We start from the raw sequence: 18,938 nt of genomic DNA, 5'->3' as shown, positions 1-18,938 counted from the left end.
AACACAGCAGTGCTACTAATCCAAAATACTCAAAGCTTCATAGAACTGAAACAAACATTTATTTTTAGCTCCATTCTGCTGCTGATACATACTTTAGGTTTCTGAATATTAAACTTGTTGCTGCCTTTCATAGTGTGTAACTTGAAGGCCCTGAGTACTTTCTCCCACACTGAAAACACTGGGATGATAACATTATTTGAACATTACCTAATAAGACTGATTCAGGACAGACAATTAGTTATGTTAAACTTTCCTAGCAGTCCTTCACAGACAGGGAACAGTCTGTCTATTCTCTCCATCTGTCAGCTGCTGCTGGCTCTTCCTCCTCCTCTTCCTCACACACTGCTGAGTTTGTCCTGGTGGATCATCAGGGTGCAAAGCCTCACAGATGATGTGCAGCAATGGGTCCCTCAGTCTGTCCTCACTCTGGACACTTGCAGTTGTCACACATGGAAATCAAATGTGTGATAAGCTGCAGGATTCAAACACAAGTGTAACTTATAAATACATGTTCATACTTTTATTCCACAATCAGAGAGAAAGAAACAGAGAGAGAGTGCAGGACAGACAGACAGGTGACAGTCTCAGGTGTACACACTGCTACAAAACAGCACAAGAGAAGGAGGATTTAGTGTTTGTGTTATTACGAAGTGCTAAACAAGAAGAGTTCCAGATGGTCCAGTGGACACATGTGTGACTCCTGTGATTAAAGCATCTTTCTTTCAGCTTAATGAGTGAACCGTCAGCTCGTTCAAACACACGTTAAAGTCCGTTTGGCTCGACACCACCGAACAGAGGCAGCAATATAACATAGCTAACATTAACAGTGCAGTGAATCCTGCTTGTGCCGTCATATTCAGGACTGCAAACCGAGCAGCATCACTGACTTTCAGCTTGTTGTGTTTGTGGATATATCACTGACTTTAATTATCCATAAAATCATCACATTCTCTGTAAGATTAAGGTCGACTATATATGTATTTAGAAGTAGAGGCTTTAAAACCAAGTTACCGCTGAAAGTACAAACATCACTAATGTCACATAACTTTGCCGCCATGTGGCCAACAGTAATGTTTTAATGTTCTTAAACATTCGCACATAAATAAGTGACATCATATTCAGTACTTACTTTTGACAGTTCACTCTTGCCGCTCCCTTCTGCCGTATTTTTATGGTAAAATTATCCACACCCACCGCCGCTATGGATTGTGGGATATATATAATACTGAAGCGTGCACCGGACCACGCTTGATATTTGGGGAAATCGACGGCGCATTTGGAGTATGCATTTGAAGTACACTTTGAATTGGGACAGCCGTAGTCGCGTGGTGGTGACGTAATCGCACTTGAAGTGCATACTGTCACTACCCGATCCGTACCGGAAACCCGATCGGTACCCCACATGCGTGAAAGGTGTCTACTTCCGGTCAAAGCGTTTTACAATAGTTACGGGTCAGAGTATCTGTTAAGATGTTAAGAAAAATAAGTATCTCTTAAAATGTTTCCGATAATGAAACATTTAATATAATGTAGACAAAAACAAAAAAAATAAAAAGATAGGGACGGATCAGGACTCCCCGATCCTTACTGGGCATGTGCAAAGTCGGACCGTACAAATCGGGTCTACCCGATCCGTACCGTGCATGTGCAGGGGTTTTCTTCTTCGTCTGTTCGTTTAATGGCAGTTTACTCCCCAGTGTAAGAGGATACTGCCACCTGCTGACCGAGCGAATGAACCCAATTATAAACGGAATTAGCATCATTACAAACGTGTGTTAATTTTGATTTAATGATAGTCGAGTGTGTTTATGCTAGTCTGTGTGGAGAGGATTGATTGGAATAGTGATGATGATGTCCGCTATCACTGTCAATTGTCAGTAAACACTTCATTTGGCTGCTGAATCTTCACGTGACATATTACAAAGTCTGTATTACTAACTCTGTAATTAGGCGCCATTCTTCTTATTTTACGGCGCTGTTGTTCAATCAGGGAACGCTCTGTGTTGAGGAGAAAAGCGTGAATTTGTTTGTATACGGATTATCCATTGTTTAAATGTCCCGGTAGTCAAAAAGGAGGCAGAGCTGTTGAGAAATGCTAGGAGCTAACTGGGCGCTAACCGTATCATTCAAATATATTGAATGTCGCAATGTTGGCAAAGAGAGGAAGTGACACAAGATTTGCGCATGCGGGGTACCGATCGGGTTTCCGGTACGGATAGGGTAGCGACACATACTTCAAGCGTGCATACCCTGAATTGGGACACAGTCATGCTGCATGTTTACAAGTGGTGTCACACTGATTAATGCCCCACTTCAACAGTGACATGTGGAACCTTAGTTTTACAAACATTAAATTTACACAATAAAAAATAAACTATCTACAATACAGTTATGAGAATGTTCACAGTGACTCACTCAGTATATTATATCTCAGCTACACCAGCTAATGTTAGGCTTGAGTGTCCTAAAAAATTACACTTTCACTCTGATAAACAGTTTGATTACTTTCTCATATCATATGAGTTTATTCACTAAGACTCCAGCAATGTTACATTCACTTCAAAGAAAGTTTCACTTCTGGCAAAAGATGCTAACAGTAGCTAACAGTGCCAGAAATGCTTAACGACAGTTGAGGATATCCTCAACAACTCACAGTTTTATGGCTGTTATAGATATCGGTCTATAACTCTGACTCATAGACCGATCTTGTACCCCTTCATAGCTGAGGTGACTATGAAGAGGTGAAAAAGTTCCACAGATGGGGAAAAACTCTGGAGTGAATTGAGATCCAGTCCGAACTGTAGTAGAAACAGGCGAGACATTTCATTTTAATGTCATCTTGTTTTAAGGCAGGAAATACAAAAGGGATCAGCGGTTCAAGTGGCCCATGGAAAGGCAGTAGCAGTCATCATTACAATAATGGCCTCTTTAAAGCATATCATACAATTAAAATTAAAATTGTAGAATGCAATGATAGTAGACCATTAAAAATGTAGAGGTTACTTTGGTAAACTAAGAATTTTCAGGGTGCCGGTTTAGCTCAGAGCGCGATGAGCGGGCGCCCACATGCCTTATGGTCTCCCACCTTCTCTCTCTGCTTTCCTGTCCTTTCTTCACTGATCTATCTAATAATGCTGAAAAAGCTTTATTAGTTTACTTACTTTAGTAAGTAAACGATCCCATTTACAAATGTAATCACAATAAACATCTTCCTGTCCGTATCTGGGGGGAATAGCATCGACAAAGAGGTTTAAAACAGCCCATGATGCAATATTCCTGTCAAGAATTTGGTATTTTGGATTTCAGCACCGTCCCCCACCCCCACCGTGCCAAGGTTGTGGCAGGGTTGGTGGGTGGAGGAGAAGAAGGGAAAGGCAGAGTTCCTGTCCTGAAAAACACACTCCCAGCTTTGGGTGTTTACATCTCCTTGGCATGTCTGTGGCTGTTTCCATAGCGACTGGAGTAAAGGAAGTTGGGATGTCTCTGAGATATGGTGTGCTGAGTGCTGTTGATTGTTGAACCCGAGGTGGAAAATGAGCAGGGAAAACAGGAAGTGGGAGAGGAAGGTGCCGACTCACTATTATCTCAGCCTGAACCTGTGGGAGAAATCAGCGCTGGTCTCCATACAAAGACCAGCTGCTTTGTTTGTCTTTTACTCTCATTTGGAGATGACATTCACAGCTACAGCTGGCTTGGCTTTAAACACTCCTGTGTTATAAGAGTAAATGGGAAAGTGCAGCTACAACAATCAACTTCCCATCAAACTGGAGTACTGCACATTTTACTGAATGACAGTTTGACCTGAGGCAATACATTAGACATATTTCGCTTGAACCACATCAGAGAAATATAATCACACACATAACTTTTTTAAAGATATGAGTAAATTTCTCCCAGTTTTATCCCAATAAACTTTTACATTTTTGGGGATCTAGTTTCCATTCTTTATGCAGTATATCCTTGTTATATAATAAGACTACTTCTTTTTTTTTTTTTTCTTACAGAAAAATTGACAGCTGGATAAAGACCCCTCTGCTGAGATTTATTTGAGCAGGAGAGATTCATTTTGGAGGAACGTCTTCAGGTGAAGCTGCAAGTGTCAAATGGCCCTTACACCCCCACCATCGCTGAAATGTCCTCATAAGGAATGTCACACTAAGGAAAACAGCGGTCAGAGACCACGACACAACCGAAATTACGTCAGCTGTTTGCAGCGAACACGTTGCCTTTGAAATGGTTGCTTCAAAGACGGGGACCAACTACTCACAGCCAGCTGCCATCTTCACTCCCACTTTGTGTCGAGATGAGCAATGGATCAGTCTGGTTTCAGTAGTTAACTGAATAGGAGCAAGTTGGCAATTAAGTGTAATAAACTGGCAGAAATATGAAATCTATAAATGATGAAAATCATACATCATGGCAAAAAAAAATGTATCTGTTTGAGATTCACTGCAGTCAGTTTAAGTCGGGCAGGTTGGCTCCCATTGGACGGCTGGTTCAATGTTGAGGGTGTTTCACATGTAACCACTTGGTTGTTACAACTATTTACAATCACTAACCAAGAGCAAAGATTAAATAAAAATCAATGAAGTCAGCAGGAAAACACAGATTGTTCTTATTCACACGGAGGAATCCACTGCAGGGTGACTAAGTCACTAAGATAAAGGGAAAAATTTGAAGGTGGTTTCATAGGTAATGTTAAGCATTATCAAAGAAATAAGTGGATTTTCTATTTACAAAAGTGGAGACAATTGATTCCAATATGAAAAGTGAGGGTTTGTTTGGTGTGAAAACAGGTGAAATAAAGCAAAGACAGAGACCATTAGTTAAAAGATAAATAGTTTATGTGAGTCTCTCACATAGCATTTACCTTTACTCTATACACATTGTTTTGAACGTGATATACAATATGTCATCTTTATTTTATTTATTTTTTTTACAATTTGACATAATGATTTTTCTTTTCAGCATGCACTTGCCAACAAAAGGCTCCACAAATACAGACTTCAAACTAGAATTATGCTCACAGTAAAACACACGAAACATGAACTCGGATCAAAAGCCTGACAATTTGAGGACACGATGTAGAAGCACAGCATCAGACTACCAGGACTTTACAGGAAAGAGCAAAGTACTCAACAGTAAGACACAAAAATACATGTTCTGGTTTCAAAAAAATAAACACCTTTTTTTTCAAGTTATAACATCATCCTAGAAATACACGGAGAACGGTACCCCTTTGTCAATTCAAAGAGTGAAGCAGCGTGTGTACTACATGAGGAGGATGGTGGGTTCAGGGCGCCTACAACTGTGCCGGTTGTGCCACTTTCAGGTCTGGCCTGGCAGCTTCTACAGCTGCTGTTTCACTCGTTTTCCTTCACCTTCCTGTTTTAACAGGCTCCTGAAATCACAGTGTGGATCGGTGCTTTTGTTTTTCGGGTGCTTATTGCGAATCCAATCTGATTGTGTGGGTATGTGGGATTGCTACTGTGCAGATGTAGCCATTCTAGAAGTCCCGCTGTATAACTTGGTAAACTTCTGCTACACGTTTGCTTCACCCCCACAAGGGGAAAGATCTGGAAGAATCAAGTTATTTTTGTTAGCCACCAGGAGTCATGAGGAATAGTCTGGTAAGAATAATTTGGTTTGTATAGAGATGAACGTCTGCAGCACTAACGCAGGGTAGAGAGGGGACTTCTACAACGGCACTGCATCACAGGGGAGCTCTGTCTCATTTGTGTTTGTGCTAAATGTACAAGAGTGACAGCATCAAGTCCACTCGCTGGTCTTCTCTGACCGGGCCTTTCAGGCTATAGACCTTACCCTGGATTTTTAGGACACGCACATACACACACACGCACACACAGACACACACACACACACACACACACACACACACACACACACACACACACACAGTTACACACAGCTACACACAGCAGAGCAATTAACCTACTGAAATTACTGAAAGGAACAAAAGCAGAGATGATCGTAATGTCACATTTATTCAACGTTGCCTCTCTACACTGTATATACTCTATGTAGAATTTCATATATGAACACACTCCTTGTTTTGAACACAAAGTGCCTCGACTGATGCGTCTCAATACACTTATTGCGAGGAGGGATACCACAGCAAGAAATATGATCGACTCGGAGTGTCGACGTAGCAGCCAGCCGACTCGTACCTGACTCGCTATATCAAAAGACAGATGTGTGGACAGAGCCACATGGCCCAGATGTGCTGTGTTGTTTTGTATTTACAGGAGCAGAATCTACGCACTAGATAGTCTCTTTAAGGACAAGCCCAGTTTGCTTTCCTTTTCAAAATAAGAATTTTTTGTGAGTCGTCCAGTCTGCTCACCGACTGGCTGTCGGTCAGTGGCTCTCAGGTGCATCCGCGTCCTTATTGTCCAGTAGACGTGGCCTTATGGCTCCAAATGAGGTCTTCCCACTGCAATAGGTCCTCATACTGATGACATTTTATCCCGCTGTTATTCAAATAGGAAATGAATTGTCTAAATAAAATACGAACACATGTCTGGATGAAAGAAATGCATCAGACCTCACCATGCACACGCTGTGTGTTTAAAAATATATGCACAAAATTCAAAACAGTACAAAACTCATTTCTAAAGGCTCGTCTGTGTGCTGGGGTCGTTCATGTAAGGGGTGAGTCAATAACTTGGTGCAAAGGCAAAGAGAAGCTCCTCTTTCTGATAGTTTGACTTTTTGCCGAGCTACGTGGAAGATGCATCTAGCTGTGAGCCAGTTGCTTAGCAACCTCCTGCTACTTCTATAGACATACTGTAGTGATGGGCGAGGCACACTGCTGCATGGTTACGTCTGCCCAGACCTGTTGGTACGCAGACAAAGTTTATGCCTGTCATTGTCAAAAAGAGTGATTAGCTTTACTCTAGTCTGGGGACGTGTATCTATTTCTTTTTTGTGGACATTATCTCATGAATAAAATGCTACAAGTCTATGCTTATGCTTGTCACCTCACGGATTATTGCCCCCCCCATACACACACACACACACACACACACACACACATACTGGAATATAACCAAGAAAAGGGTGAGATGGCACGGCACCCTCATTCCTTTACCTTTCCACTATGGCGGTGCCTTTCTTCAAGCCATTAAGATAGAACGCTGCTCTCTGCTTGTGTAAAACCAGTAAAGACAACCTCTTTGCAGTTATCTGTGAGTAACAACCAGAAACACAACAGATTTGGTGGCACTATGTCAGAGGAAAGAAGAAAATTAGACACAGAGGAGGAGGGAGAGGGGGAGAAAGTTATTCAGAAATAGCAGCAAATGAGCAGAAAGCAACGCCCAGCTGGGCTTCTGTGTTTTTAGACTCCTCAGTGGATTGTTGCTGAAGCCAATGGCAAAATGAGACATGGTACGAGTCGGGTACGCCCTCCCTCGCCTAAATCCCAACGTTACAACATTTTATAGAAACAACTCCAAGTCTGTTCTATAGATCCTCGAGCTCTCCTCCCCTCCTCTGTGCACGCTGCTCGAAGACGATGGTTACAGGATGATCCATGCAAAAACACGAGCAGGCCCAACAGTGGGTGAAAAGCAACTTGTCCCTCCTCTCCATCTCCAACCCAAATATAACACAGTTTACCACCAACAAAGTCACAGTTTATGTGAGGTTAAAACAAAGTGACATCTCTCTTTCTTTTTCTGGAAGCACATCTATTTCAAGGTATCTAAATATAACAACATCTAATATCCCTGATTATTAAATGTCCTTTATTACACGTTATGGCTGCTACTTCTGAAGCCACCAGTAATAGTTTTTTTATTGCAAGACTCAAATTATGATAATATCAAGCTGAAAGGTACATCAGGAGATGAATGTGAGCTAAGCAGATGTACCTTGAAGGAAAAGCGCAGAACTTGCTCAGGTTACTCGAGATATTTACACGATTCTTGGCTACGATGGTGGAGTACTTATCCACTAGTCACAAGATCTAAAACAGAGTTCAGATTTGATGCCAGAGGGATGTGGTTTGTTAGTGGAACGGATGTGGGTTGGTTTGGGTCAAAGCGCTCCAGAGCTGGACATCTCACAGGATGGAAGGGATAGGGGAGCGAGAGCGGCGTAGCGGGCAGGGCGATCCGTAGGGCGAGGTCACAGGAGACAACCTCAGAGTGTTACCAGCCATGCCAGTCATGCCTGCTATGTTGTTTAAGCTCCGGGATTTCTCATAGCCTTCAGATGAGGGGGGGCGACAAAGGTGGTGGTGGTGGTGGAGGTGGTTGTGCAGGAACAGTACATGAACACACACAGGCAGGCAGGCAGGCAGGCAGGCAACGATCCAAATCCGAGCCAGCCGAGTAAACCGAGACAAGACAGGAGACAGGAGTGAGACATAGCAACAGTAACATACTGTATGGTGAGTGCATGTGCAGCACATTTCATGACAGTGGCCATAAGGCATATCAAAATTCTTAGGCCTGGAGCTGCTTGAGAGGAAGAAACAACCTCACTGGCTCAAAAGTGCTTCTTTAACTATATATTTAACTTTAACTATATATATTGTTGCTGAAATAACTGAAATATAAAATCCTTTACAACTACAACAAATACAAACAAATTTGGATATATTGATATCTGTTCACATCTGTAGTTCCTGCAGTAAATCGCTACATGATTAGATTAAATTCTCTTTATTTAAATCTTTGCCTACTCTGAGACAAAATAAGTGTAGAAAGCTGCCGTTTGTGTGGCGACATTTTAAACCCGAGCTTTTCTTTATGCTGCATTCATGCTATGCTAGCAGGGAGCTACTGGTAGCCTTGTCGTCACACCAGATGTTGAAAAAAAGGCTACTTTTATTGTTGAACAATGCACTAATATATAAATATATTGCTCAATAATATTATATTTTCAGATGGCAAGAAGTTCTCTGTTGTGTCACATCAAATTGACTAAATGTTTTAAAATTGAGTGATGAAGAAGTGGAAGACTTTAAAACCCCACCATGCGCAGTTTTCACGTTTTCCTCTTTAAGGTCCAAAAATGTAACAATGCCAACAGTTGAGCATGTCAGAGCTGAATCTCACTTCTGTTTGCTATTTGGCCAGCTGTGCCATTCATTTTAAACTTTTAAGATGAAATATCGAAATTCAATAGTACGAAATGCTGTCATTTAAAAATAATCAATATTCCTTTTAGTAGATTCCTAAGAAAACATTCTGCTTTAATGAACTTTTTCCTGCTTTGACCCACATCTACGGATCTCGATACAGCGAAGACAGCTTTGTGACGTGTTCTGCAACATCTTGGACCACAGGTTTGCTTACTCGTTAATGGTCAGTGAACTAGTGAATTAGTCATGGTAAAGGTTATCTGTTTCTACTGGAGTGCGGCTGCTCCTCTCTATCAGCGGCAGCTGCATACGCGTAATTTCATCACAGATGCCCCACATAACTGCATGACATCACAGATGGCAGCTTTGGTAAAATTAAGTTGAAAAAGTAAGCTGCACAGCTATCTTTGGTTAGGAACTCTGACGTCAGTGACCAGGCCAGTGTTTGACACACAACAGGAACATTCGTGGGATTTGTAGTCAGTCCTCTGATGCTGGGAATCTACTTCATTTCTCTTTTACTTTGCTGACGTTCATTTTTCCTCTGAAAAAGTGGTGCTTAGTCACTTAATGAAAAGTGGATATGAAACGGAAGAGAAAAGGTCAGTTTTTTATTTTATTGTTTATATCGTAGACAGTGTTTCTGTTTCTTGGTGCTTGTAATGAAAACTTAAACTAATAATGGAGCAGTCGTGCTACTCTGTAGTTAGCTAGGTAATTAGTTAGTAACATATGGCTATTTTGGAAATTTTATGTGTTGCCATTTGAAGCTGTATGTATCTTGAAAGTTCTTTGACCTTTGCAAGCCAGCGAAGCTCCTCTGTAATTGTATTTCTGTAACTTCCACAGCAAGCTCCACCTCTAAGAAATGCCTCTGTGAATTCTGTCAGAGTCTTTTTAGCTAAATGAGAGATATTATAATTCTTTAACTTTAGGGCTGAAAAATAAAACATAAGCAGTCGTTCATGTTATGGCACCGGTGACATCATCATTAGTATTTTCTCCCATTAGAAATGGATAAAATGTCCAAGGAACGGTTAAACGGTTTACAAGTGCACATATAAACCTCCAATTCATATATTGAGACACAATATGGAGGTTAAAATGAACAACATGTACGTGTCCTAGATTATGTATCAAATATTACTGTATTTGTGTGTATGAATCCAGACACATACTGATGATGATGATAATCGACACACCTTAATTCAATCATCTTAACAGCAACAGCTCAAACTTCTGCATGTGATGCACATCAGTAAATCTGCATTGGGTTCAAAATAAACAAGCAAGCCACAGCAGCCAGCACATTAATGGAGCATGCCAATCGGCTGATTAGGAACAGCAAATGGAAATGTTGCCTCATTACCGCCCTGCATACACCACCATTTGATTCACTGAGAGGATGGGTGCAAATTAAACTGGGGCTCTTTCAGAACGAGCCAAGCGAGCAGAACAAAAGAGAGCCTGGGTCTGAGCCAACAGGTAGTGGGAACAAGAAAGGAACCCATGTTTTATGCATTACCGTCAGTGTGGTGGCAACTGCAACCATGATGGATAAAAGGGACAGCTGCTCACCTGACTTCACTGAAAATCATGATGCGCTGTTGCTGAAGATGTGGACAGGTTAACCTGCTACATTACCCCAGTGTCTTCATAAGATTGACTCAGTATATCATGCCTCTCTATGGTTTATTACAAACTGTAGGGCTTTGACCCATTGTTGTGATCTCTACGCTCGAGTGGGATGGCCTTCGTTGTCCTCCAGGAGGTTTGCTCACTGGTGCATCTTTATTTATAAGGCCCTACTTGGACAAATGCCCACCTATATTTGCGATCTGCTCACACGGAAAAGTACTGTTTCTTACAGCCTGCGTTCAAGCGATCTTTTGTTGCTCAATGTTCCATTTGCCAGAACTGAACTGGGAAAGAGGGCTTTTACTTATGCTGCCCCTTTCACATGGAACATGCTGCAAAAAGATTGGAAGATAGCAGATCTTATTTCATTAAATGCTTTTAAGTCTAGATTGAGAGAGCCAGAGAAAATCGTTTTTTAAAATGTAATTGTTATTTTAAAATATGTATGTAACTTTGTAATTTCAAAGTGTTGTTGCCTCTTGGCCAGGACTCCCTTGAAAAAGAGGTTCTTAATCTCAATGGGACTTTTCCTGGTTAAATAAAGGTATAATAAAAAAAAAAAAACGCCTTAAAGCCATCAGCAGTTGTTGGTTTTTTTTGGGGGGGGGGGGTTTGTTGCTTAATGCATTTGGAAAAATAAGGCTCCATTAGCAAGCCTAAATAATGATGTGCATTCATTAGAATTCGTGTATAATGGGTGCTTTAACAAAATAATCAGTGGAACAGAAGCGCTGATTTGCCTGCCATCCAATGAGTACTCTGTGGCTTTACAGCAATAACATTGTGAGCCGGATATTCTGCAAGGCTCCTGGAGACGCAGTTACCTTCTCATAAAACGCAGTTAGCCAAAGCTTAACGTTTCCACTTTACTTTGCAGATTAACACAAGATTCATGTCTCTGCAGGTAAATAGAAGAAACAACCTGAATGACATGTTTTATGTTTCACATGGCATCCAAATGACATTTTAGTATGTTCTCTATTTAGCAGAGATAATCTGCATCTATCAAAAAAGCTGCAGTCTGAACTAATCTCTGCTCTGTGAGCTGCTTGATTCATGCACTTTGTTTCCTGACCTTTTCTGCCTTTGATATCACACAGAACAGCAACAACGCTTTCAGGAAATTCAGCAGGTGCAAACTTAACAATAACCTTTAGGTTGGGTCAAAGTGTTAGCAAGCCCTTTCTGAGTCTGACCTTTTCACAATGTACTAGCACAAGGTGACGTGTGCTATGCAATTCAGGAGGGCAAGTCTGACAGCAAATAATGATTAATTTTATTCCTGTAATTTTATGAAAAACATTATTTCAGTCATGCAATCAGAGCTATTTCCAACTCATAATATTTGGGAAAGTGACTTCTTCATTATTCTGTAAACTCAAATTCAAAGAACTGCTTTATCGGAACTGATGGTTTGCTAAATAATGTAAAAACCAAAGGTACAAGAGAAAAAGTTTAAGAAGCTGATATAATAGTGTATTTATCAATTCTAACAGGAGCTGATAATGTAAGCTTCCCTACCTAGCTAGCTTCAGTCTTTAGAAATAAATGTTACCTTCATGGCCAAGAGTTACAAACAGAAACTAAAACCTCGTCTATTTCCTGCATATCCTCTGATGATGATGTTTGGTAGGGCTCAGCCAATACAGGATTTTTAAGAATGGTACCCAGAGCTATAAGACTGATATCCACTGGTGATTTATAGCCTACTGCTTGGATAAGCTTGTTGTTGTATCCCAAACACATGTGTTGCCCACAGGGAAGTTGCCGAGTGTCGTTGGATGGACAAACTACGCAGTATCAACATCTCTTTTGCTGATTTTCATTTATTGGCCATGTCAAATAGAGCAGCAAATAACTAATATCAGCTCATAATATCGGTCTGCTGATAAATCGCTCATGGCCTAATGCTTGACTCTACCACTCTTTGCCTTGGACATTAGCCAATAACACAAATGAAGAAGTTAAATATGTTTATGAGTTGACTAAAATCTGGTTCCTTAACCTTTTATCCCCTCTGACAGTGAAAAACTATCTGCTGGTGTATCATCACCTTACAGGAAGATGATGTACTTGGCAATTATTTTGCATGCTGTAGACGGACAGTGGACCAGGCCACAGCCAAAAAAGTAAGACACTGGGTCAGAAATTTATTCAACTGTTTCCAGGCAACCAGAAAACAGGAATAAATTGTGAAGAAAGCAACAGTTCTGAGTCAGCTGCCAGGATGTGTTTGCCCCTCAGAAATGCCAAAAATGTTATGCAGTGTGTCCCTGCGGGGAGTCGCGGCAGCACATTAACTGGTTACGTTACCTGAGCTGACTAGGGCTGAACATAAAGCCTCCCCCCTTCCTGGGATGTTGGTGTGCCACTCACTAAGGACATGGATCAGCTGATGAGCATTTGGACAAGTATCTGTCATTTTATTCGGTTTATTCAGACCAGTGGTTCCAGGAAACTGAACTTTACTAATGATGACCGATGAATCAAACAACCAATCAGTAGCAGTGCACAACAGCAAGCGTGGATTTGACAATGATTTCCCAACAAACAACAGATCCGCATGCTTTTTAGAATACTTTTATAAAATGACATCACAATATTCTAATTCTATGATGAATTAAATGACATTAAAAAAGGTGAAATTTTCCATATCAATTAAACTACCTGTCTTTCGTATCCCTCCGTCTGCAGGGCAGGTGTAGTCACTGGCAGCAAGCAGGAAACAGGTCCCCCCACTCCGGCGGTCCTGTTCTCGGGTGCTTGACCTACGCATGGGAACCCTCTCCTCAGGAGACATGGTGAGGTCACTGCAGTCTGCAGACAGAACTGAGAGAAAAATCCATTTGCACATCCATATTCGCTTTTGTTCATTCATGGAATTTACACCAAACTGATGATTTTGTGGTGCTTTTCCCTTATAAACATGACAACAGAACAAGTTACCAAGCAATGAAACTACAATCCTCACGTCTGCCTTTAAGAGAAAGAAACTACAATCTGAATCCATAGAACGAAAGCTGAATGTAGAAATAAAGTATCGATTGACTTCAGTGTTATATCAGCAAATATCTAAGAGACTCATAATTTGAGGAGTTATGCAACGTGTCTTTTCAGCGAGGTTTGGGTCATATATGTTTTCTAAAAGTCACTAAGAATATTCTATATTGAACATAAAGGTGATGTGAGCAAACTCATTTTAATATTGGACAAAAATAACTCAGATAACTTAAGAAAATAATGCTTTTGTTATTTGCTCCGTTGTGAATAAAACATGTGTTTGTGTGATATAAAAAAGCCTTCTTTTATTTACTCAGTTTCCCAACTTTTTTGTAACTGGGCTTGTATATTCAAATATATTACAGTCAGTACAGTACAAAAAAGAAGGAATGTTAAACTTGTGTACACATGGGACACTGACCATCTCAGTCATCTCATCTCAATTTATAGGGATGTATGAGCTTAGAATAGGGGATTGGGAGGGAGTAGAAGAGCTTTGGTTGTAACAAAAACAAAACTGCCTCCTGCTTTAAAATGTTTCTGTCAAAGCACCTCTGTGAAACACAGCAAAGGTCAGAAATCTGACCACACTCCAGTGGATTTCAAAGATTTCAAGAAATCTGTTTTTACTTTAGCCTTGTGAAAAGATACAGATGAGATTGATGTTTCCATTCTACCCAAAAAATAAAAATCCTGCCAAATAGCATCATTCATAGAGCCTAAACCTGATGTAGTTTTTGCCTTGTCTACATAAAAGAGCTATGATTGTGCATTTGAGTGGCATATTCCATCCATTATCAGGAAGGCTAATACATTCTTCTTAACGTGTCACTACATGCTCTGGCAGTCATAGAGCTCCTCTTTGGGGACTAAAGACACATTCTGACAGTTTCACAATTGGCCATGTCAATTTTTATGATTGAATATGTCATAAAATTGAAGGGCTGGTACATTTATGTGGTTCTAATAGTTTGTGGATGACAGTGGAGGTCCTTGGCACAGTGGAATAAAGTATAGCAGTGTTTCCCTTTGCAGGAAAATCATCTCATTTTTTTTTTTTTTTTTTGGTAAAGATGAAAAAGTATCAAGATTAAATAACACCAGTGTGGAGCGTTAGTGATTGCCTTAGCTACACATATTTAAACATCTGTGCCCGCAAACGATTTTAAATCAAACAGTAATGATGTGATTGGTGCAGACTTTAACTGAACGGGTGCAAAAAATGTATTATCTGTTCAGGAATTACAGTCAGTTGTTTGACATAGTCTTAATTTCAGATGCACTTTCATGGCCAGGTGAGGCCTGTTCCCTGATTGCGAATATCTCAGGTTGATTCCAATGGATGAACTCGCATATATGTTACCTGGACAGGTGAATCCTCGATATTTGATCCAAAGAGACACCAATGCAAGGACCCACCCCCCAAAAAAAGCAAAACCAAAAACTGAAGGCACAACTTACAAATGAGTGGCATCTAAATAAAGACCTGGCAGAGCGTCTCAGTGGAGGAATATATATGTAATGACATCCGTGGGTTCTAGAATTAAAAGGATTCAAAACAGTCCTTTCATTTAAAATTATGTCAGTTTGTCCATGTCCAGTTACTCTGAGCGTAGGAAAATGCAAAGATTATTGTAAAATTCTTTAAATTAAAATCTGTACTTTATTACATTGTGATTATTTGATTCAAAAACTAAAACTATAAAAAATGCAAAAATATGTAATTGTTCAGAACAAGTTGTATGATTTGGAAAAGAAATATGTGTGCCATTACCAACAACAGTTAAAACAACAACATATTCTGATGTCATAGGGTTGGGGTTTGTATGAACTATCAGACTCAGTACAAAGCTGGTATCTACACATGAGGATAATATGTCCTATCTAAAGGACACATGAGAGGAAAGTATCTTTGCAGACTTAAATTCTAAATGACCTTTGAGAAAATCAGAGAAGTGACTATGGCAGAATGATTCTGTTTGTGCATCCAGTCAATGAATCATGAATTATTCTGCGGTTATTAAATGTAAGTTTCAGGGACTTAATAAACAGATAGTAGGGAGCACCTACCCTGAGGAATGTCTGCACTAGAATTCAAAGAAAGCGAGTATACCGAGGTCAACATTAATTTCCATCAATATCAGATGTGTCAGAGTCAATTACTGATATGGTCCTAGAGGGAAAAACAGCCACCTACGGTCTGAGAACCAAATGAGCAATCCTTACAGGAAGAAACACTTGGAAACAAGGAGTCTGAATGCTTATCTCCCACTTTCTGTACCTTTGGCATTGGTGCTGTAAAAACAGCTCCGTCATCTGTTGGGCAACTGCTTTGGTGCTTATGGGTCATATGAGGAAATCATGTCTAGTGTTGGGGAATCTGTCAGATGGCCACGGCTTTCTAACTAAGAGGAAGTCCCTCATGAATTCTCTTCATTGTCACTACATAAACAACCCCCTTCAGTGTAATCTGAATTGACTGTTAAACAAAGCTTCTCTTAGTTCTGTTTTCCATATGACCTTTGTCTGAACATATGGTCTTACCTGAACGGTTGCGTTCTAGTACCCTGCTCCCTTTGACGTGGCACAGGTCACCTTGAGTACTGTTGCAGGTGGTGTTGAGATCAGCTTTGCAGTAGGTGGGGGACCCTCCCTGCACTGCTTGAGGGATATGTTTCTTCCTCTTTTTGGGTAACTTCTGCTTGGCCATAGCCAGAGAATAGTACATCCCAAAGTTATTGACGATAACGGGCACAGGCATGGCTATCGTCAGCACACCAGCTAAAGCACACAATGCGCCCACGACCATACCTGACCAGGTCTCTGGATACATATCACCATATCCCAGTGTTGTCATGGTTACCACGGCCCACCAGAAGCCGATGGGGATGTTCTTGAACTTAGTGTGGAGGGTAGCCGTGGGATCATTGGGCTTGGCGCCGATTCGTTCAGCATAGTATATCATTGTGGCAAAAATTAACACTCCCAATGCCAGGAAGATGATGAGCAGCAGGAATTCATTGGTGCTAGCCCGTAATGTGTGGCCCAGTACTCTAAGTCCCACAAAGTGTCGAGTTAACTTGAAGATACGCAGAATACGAACAAAACGAACCACCCTGAGGAAACCCAACACATCCTTGGCAGCCTTTGAAGAAAGGCCGCTCAGCCCAACCTCCAAGTAGAAAGGCAAGATAGCCACGAAGTCGATGATGTTGAGAACGCTCTTAAAAAACTCCAACTTGACTGGGCAGAAGGTCACACGCACCAGGAACTCAATGGTGAACCAGAAGACACAAACACCCTCCACATATGTAAGAGCAGGATCAGTTTCGATCTCATACTGTGGACCTGAGTCGGTCACGTTGCTGTCCCGTGCCACATCAGTCTTGTTGATGATTTTGTTGAAAGCCTCATGAGTCTCCAAACAGAAGGTGGTAATGGAAACCAGGATGAAGAACAAAGACACAAAGGCAATAAACTAAGAGAAAAAGGACAAAAAAGAGAAAAACACATTATGGCCATTACATTTCATTTCAACCATGACATCCTACACTATTTAGGATAGATTTGACACCAAAATCATTCAATAAATGTTCTCATGAGAAAGGGACAAACTACAACAGGTTTATTACATTTCCATCATTTCGAAGGGACTAAAGAGAGGAGACTTGATGTGAGAATGCAGATCCAGTCTAGTAAAGCAAGAAAGGCCCAGTAGACTTCAACCCCAGTGGAGAAAGGTGTCGAGGAAGGGGAATCTCTTCTTTTGGGTTTGCATATTGAGTTACACATCTCCTCTCAAAAACATACTTCATTCTGACCTCATAGTATAGCTGCTGTTACTATATTAGTCTAGCTCAGGGGTCGCAACCAGCGGCTCCGGAGCCGCATGCGCTCTTTAGTCTTTATTTTTTATGCGGCTCTGGGTGGTTTGGGAAAATAAATTAGAAGTGTTTAGTTCTTTTTTTTTTAACTTGTAGTTCTAAATTGGAAGATTATTGTGATATTGAAATATAAAAATAAAATTATATCTTATTATTTTTTTCATCGCTCAAAATAAGCGTCACACTCGCGGAAGCTGGTGTACCCGCCAAAACGCCATGCATTTATCGAGACTTTCAACCCCAGGTAGGCCAATTATGGATCTTCGGATCCACATTATGTCAGCAGCTGTTCTCCACCGTGAACTATGTTAAAAACAAACACGCTCCCGCCTCACAGATGACAGCTTACAGTCCTGCATAAAGATGAAAGCCCCGATTTGCAGACGCTGTGCGCAGAGGTTTGGGAGCAGAAGTCCCATTGTAAACATATCACGGCAGACCCGACGATGTTTCCATGAGCATGCTTTTTGAGCATCTCTTTATTGAGCACTTTTTCACACACGGTTGCTGTACGCATACAGCCGGCTGTAGCTTTGCAGCTCACAGCCCAACAACACAACAGCAGAGAGAGCACAGACTTTAAGGCGGCGAGGCATGATTGCGGGTGTCGCTCAGCTGCATCGGCCTCGCATGCAGCGGCACTGCAGACCTCACCCCGCCACACACATTAACCAGGTAAAATACATATTTAGGCAGAATTTTGCAAATATCTATTTTTTTTAGCAGCATAGTGCTTTTTTTCCAATTACTTTTTAAAAGTCAGGTCAAGGCTCCAACAGCCCAAAGGAGATATAAGGGTGGCGGCTCATAACAGTTTTTGTTTGCTACATGGATCATTTTAGTTCAGCTGGGTGTCTTTCCTTTTGTTATATTTCTTTAAGAGTTCAAAATGTGTTAATTACATAAATAAAATGTAATTTTCTCTGTAACACTTCATGGATTACATAAGCAACACACTTTAGTTTCTCTGTGGATTCTTTTAAAAAGCAGTTAAAAACTTTTCTGTTCAAACAAGCCTTTTGTTGATCTACGTATTTTATATTCTTTACATTATTTACATTTGATCTTTCACATTGTGTATAATGTCTATTGATTGTATTGTTTATTTTAATATTTGTGTACAGCGCTTTGTGACTGCCTGTCTGTGAAAAGCGCTTAATAAATAAACTTTACTTACTTACTTTAGATGTTTGCACAAAGCACAAAGGTAAAAAACAATATGTTATCTTCATTTTAGATTTCAAAAAGTATTTGCAGCTCCCAGTGTTTTCTTTTGCGTGGAAACCGGGTCCAAGTGACTCTTT

General features: G+C 40.7%; 1 protein-coding gene across 4 annotated transcripts in view; it reads right to left on the bottom strand.

Moving 5' to 3' along the window:
* Positions 1 to 4,881: 4,881 nt before the first annotated feature.
* kcnc2 (potassium voltage-gated channel, Shaw-related subfamily, member 2) overlaps positions 4,882 to 18,938 on the bottom strand; it is a 105,181-nt gene continuing 91,124 nt past the window's right edge. The window contains exons 2-5 of one of the 4 annotated variants that reach the window (XR_005608946.1): positions 16,295 to 17,228; positions 13,418 to 13,579; positions 7,112 to 8,232; positions 4,882 to 6,491 (exon numbers count right to left, since the gene is read on the bottom strand). Coding sequence is in view for 3 of the 4 variants with exons in the window: in XM_031748571.2 (XP_031604431.1) it covers positions 8,087 to 8,232; positions 13,418 to 13,579; positions 16,295 to 17,228 (1,242 nt within the window). In the remaining variant the exon portion in view is untranslated. Of the gene's footprint in view, positions 8,233 to 13,417; positions 13,580 to 16,294; positions 17,229 to 18,938 lie in introns of all 4 variants that reach the window. The other 3 variants (XM_039601591.1, XM_031748571.2, XM_039601590.1) reach the window with 3 other exon arrangements.

Source organism: Oreochromis aureus, linkage group 17, assembly GCF_013358895.1.
Source record: "Oreochromis aureus strain Israel breed Guangdong linkage group 17, ZZ_aureus, whole genome shotgun sequence".
Classification (NCBI taxonomy): Eukaryota; Metazoa; Chordata; class Actinopteri; order Cichliformes; family Cichlidae; genus Oreochromis; species Oreochromis aureus.
This window is presented reverse-complemented; position numbering and strand designations above follow the sequence as displayed.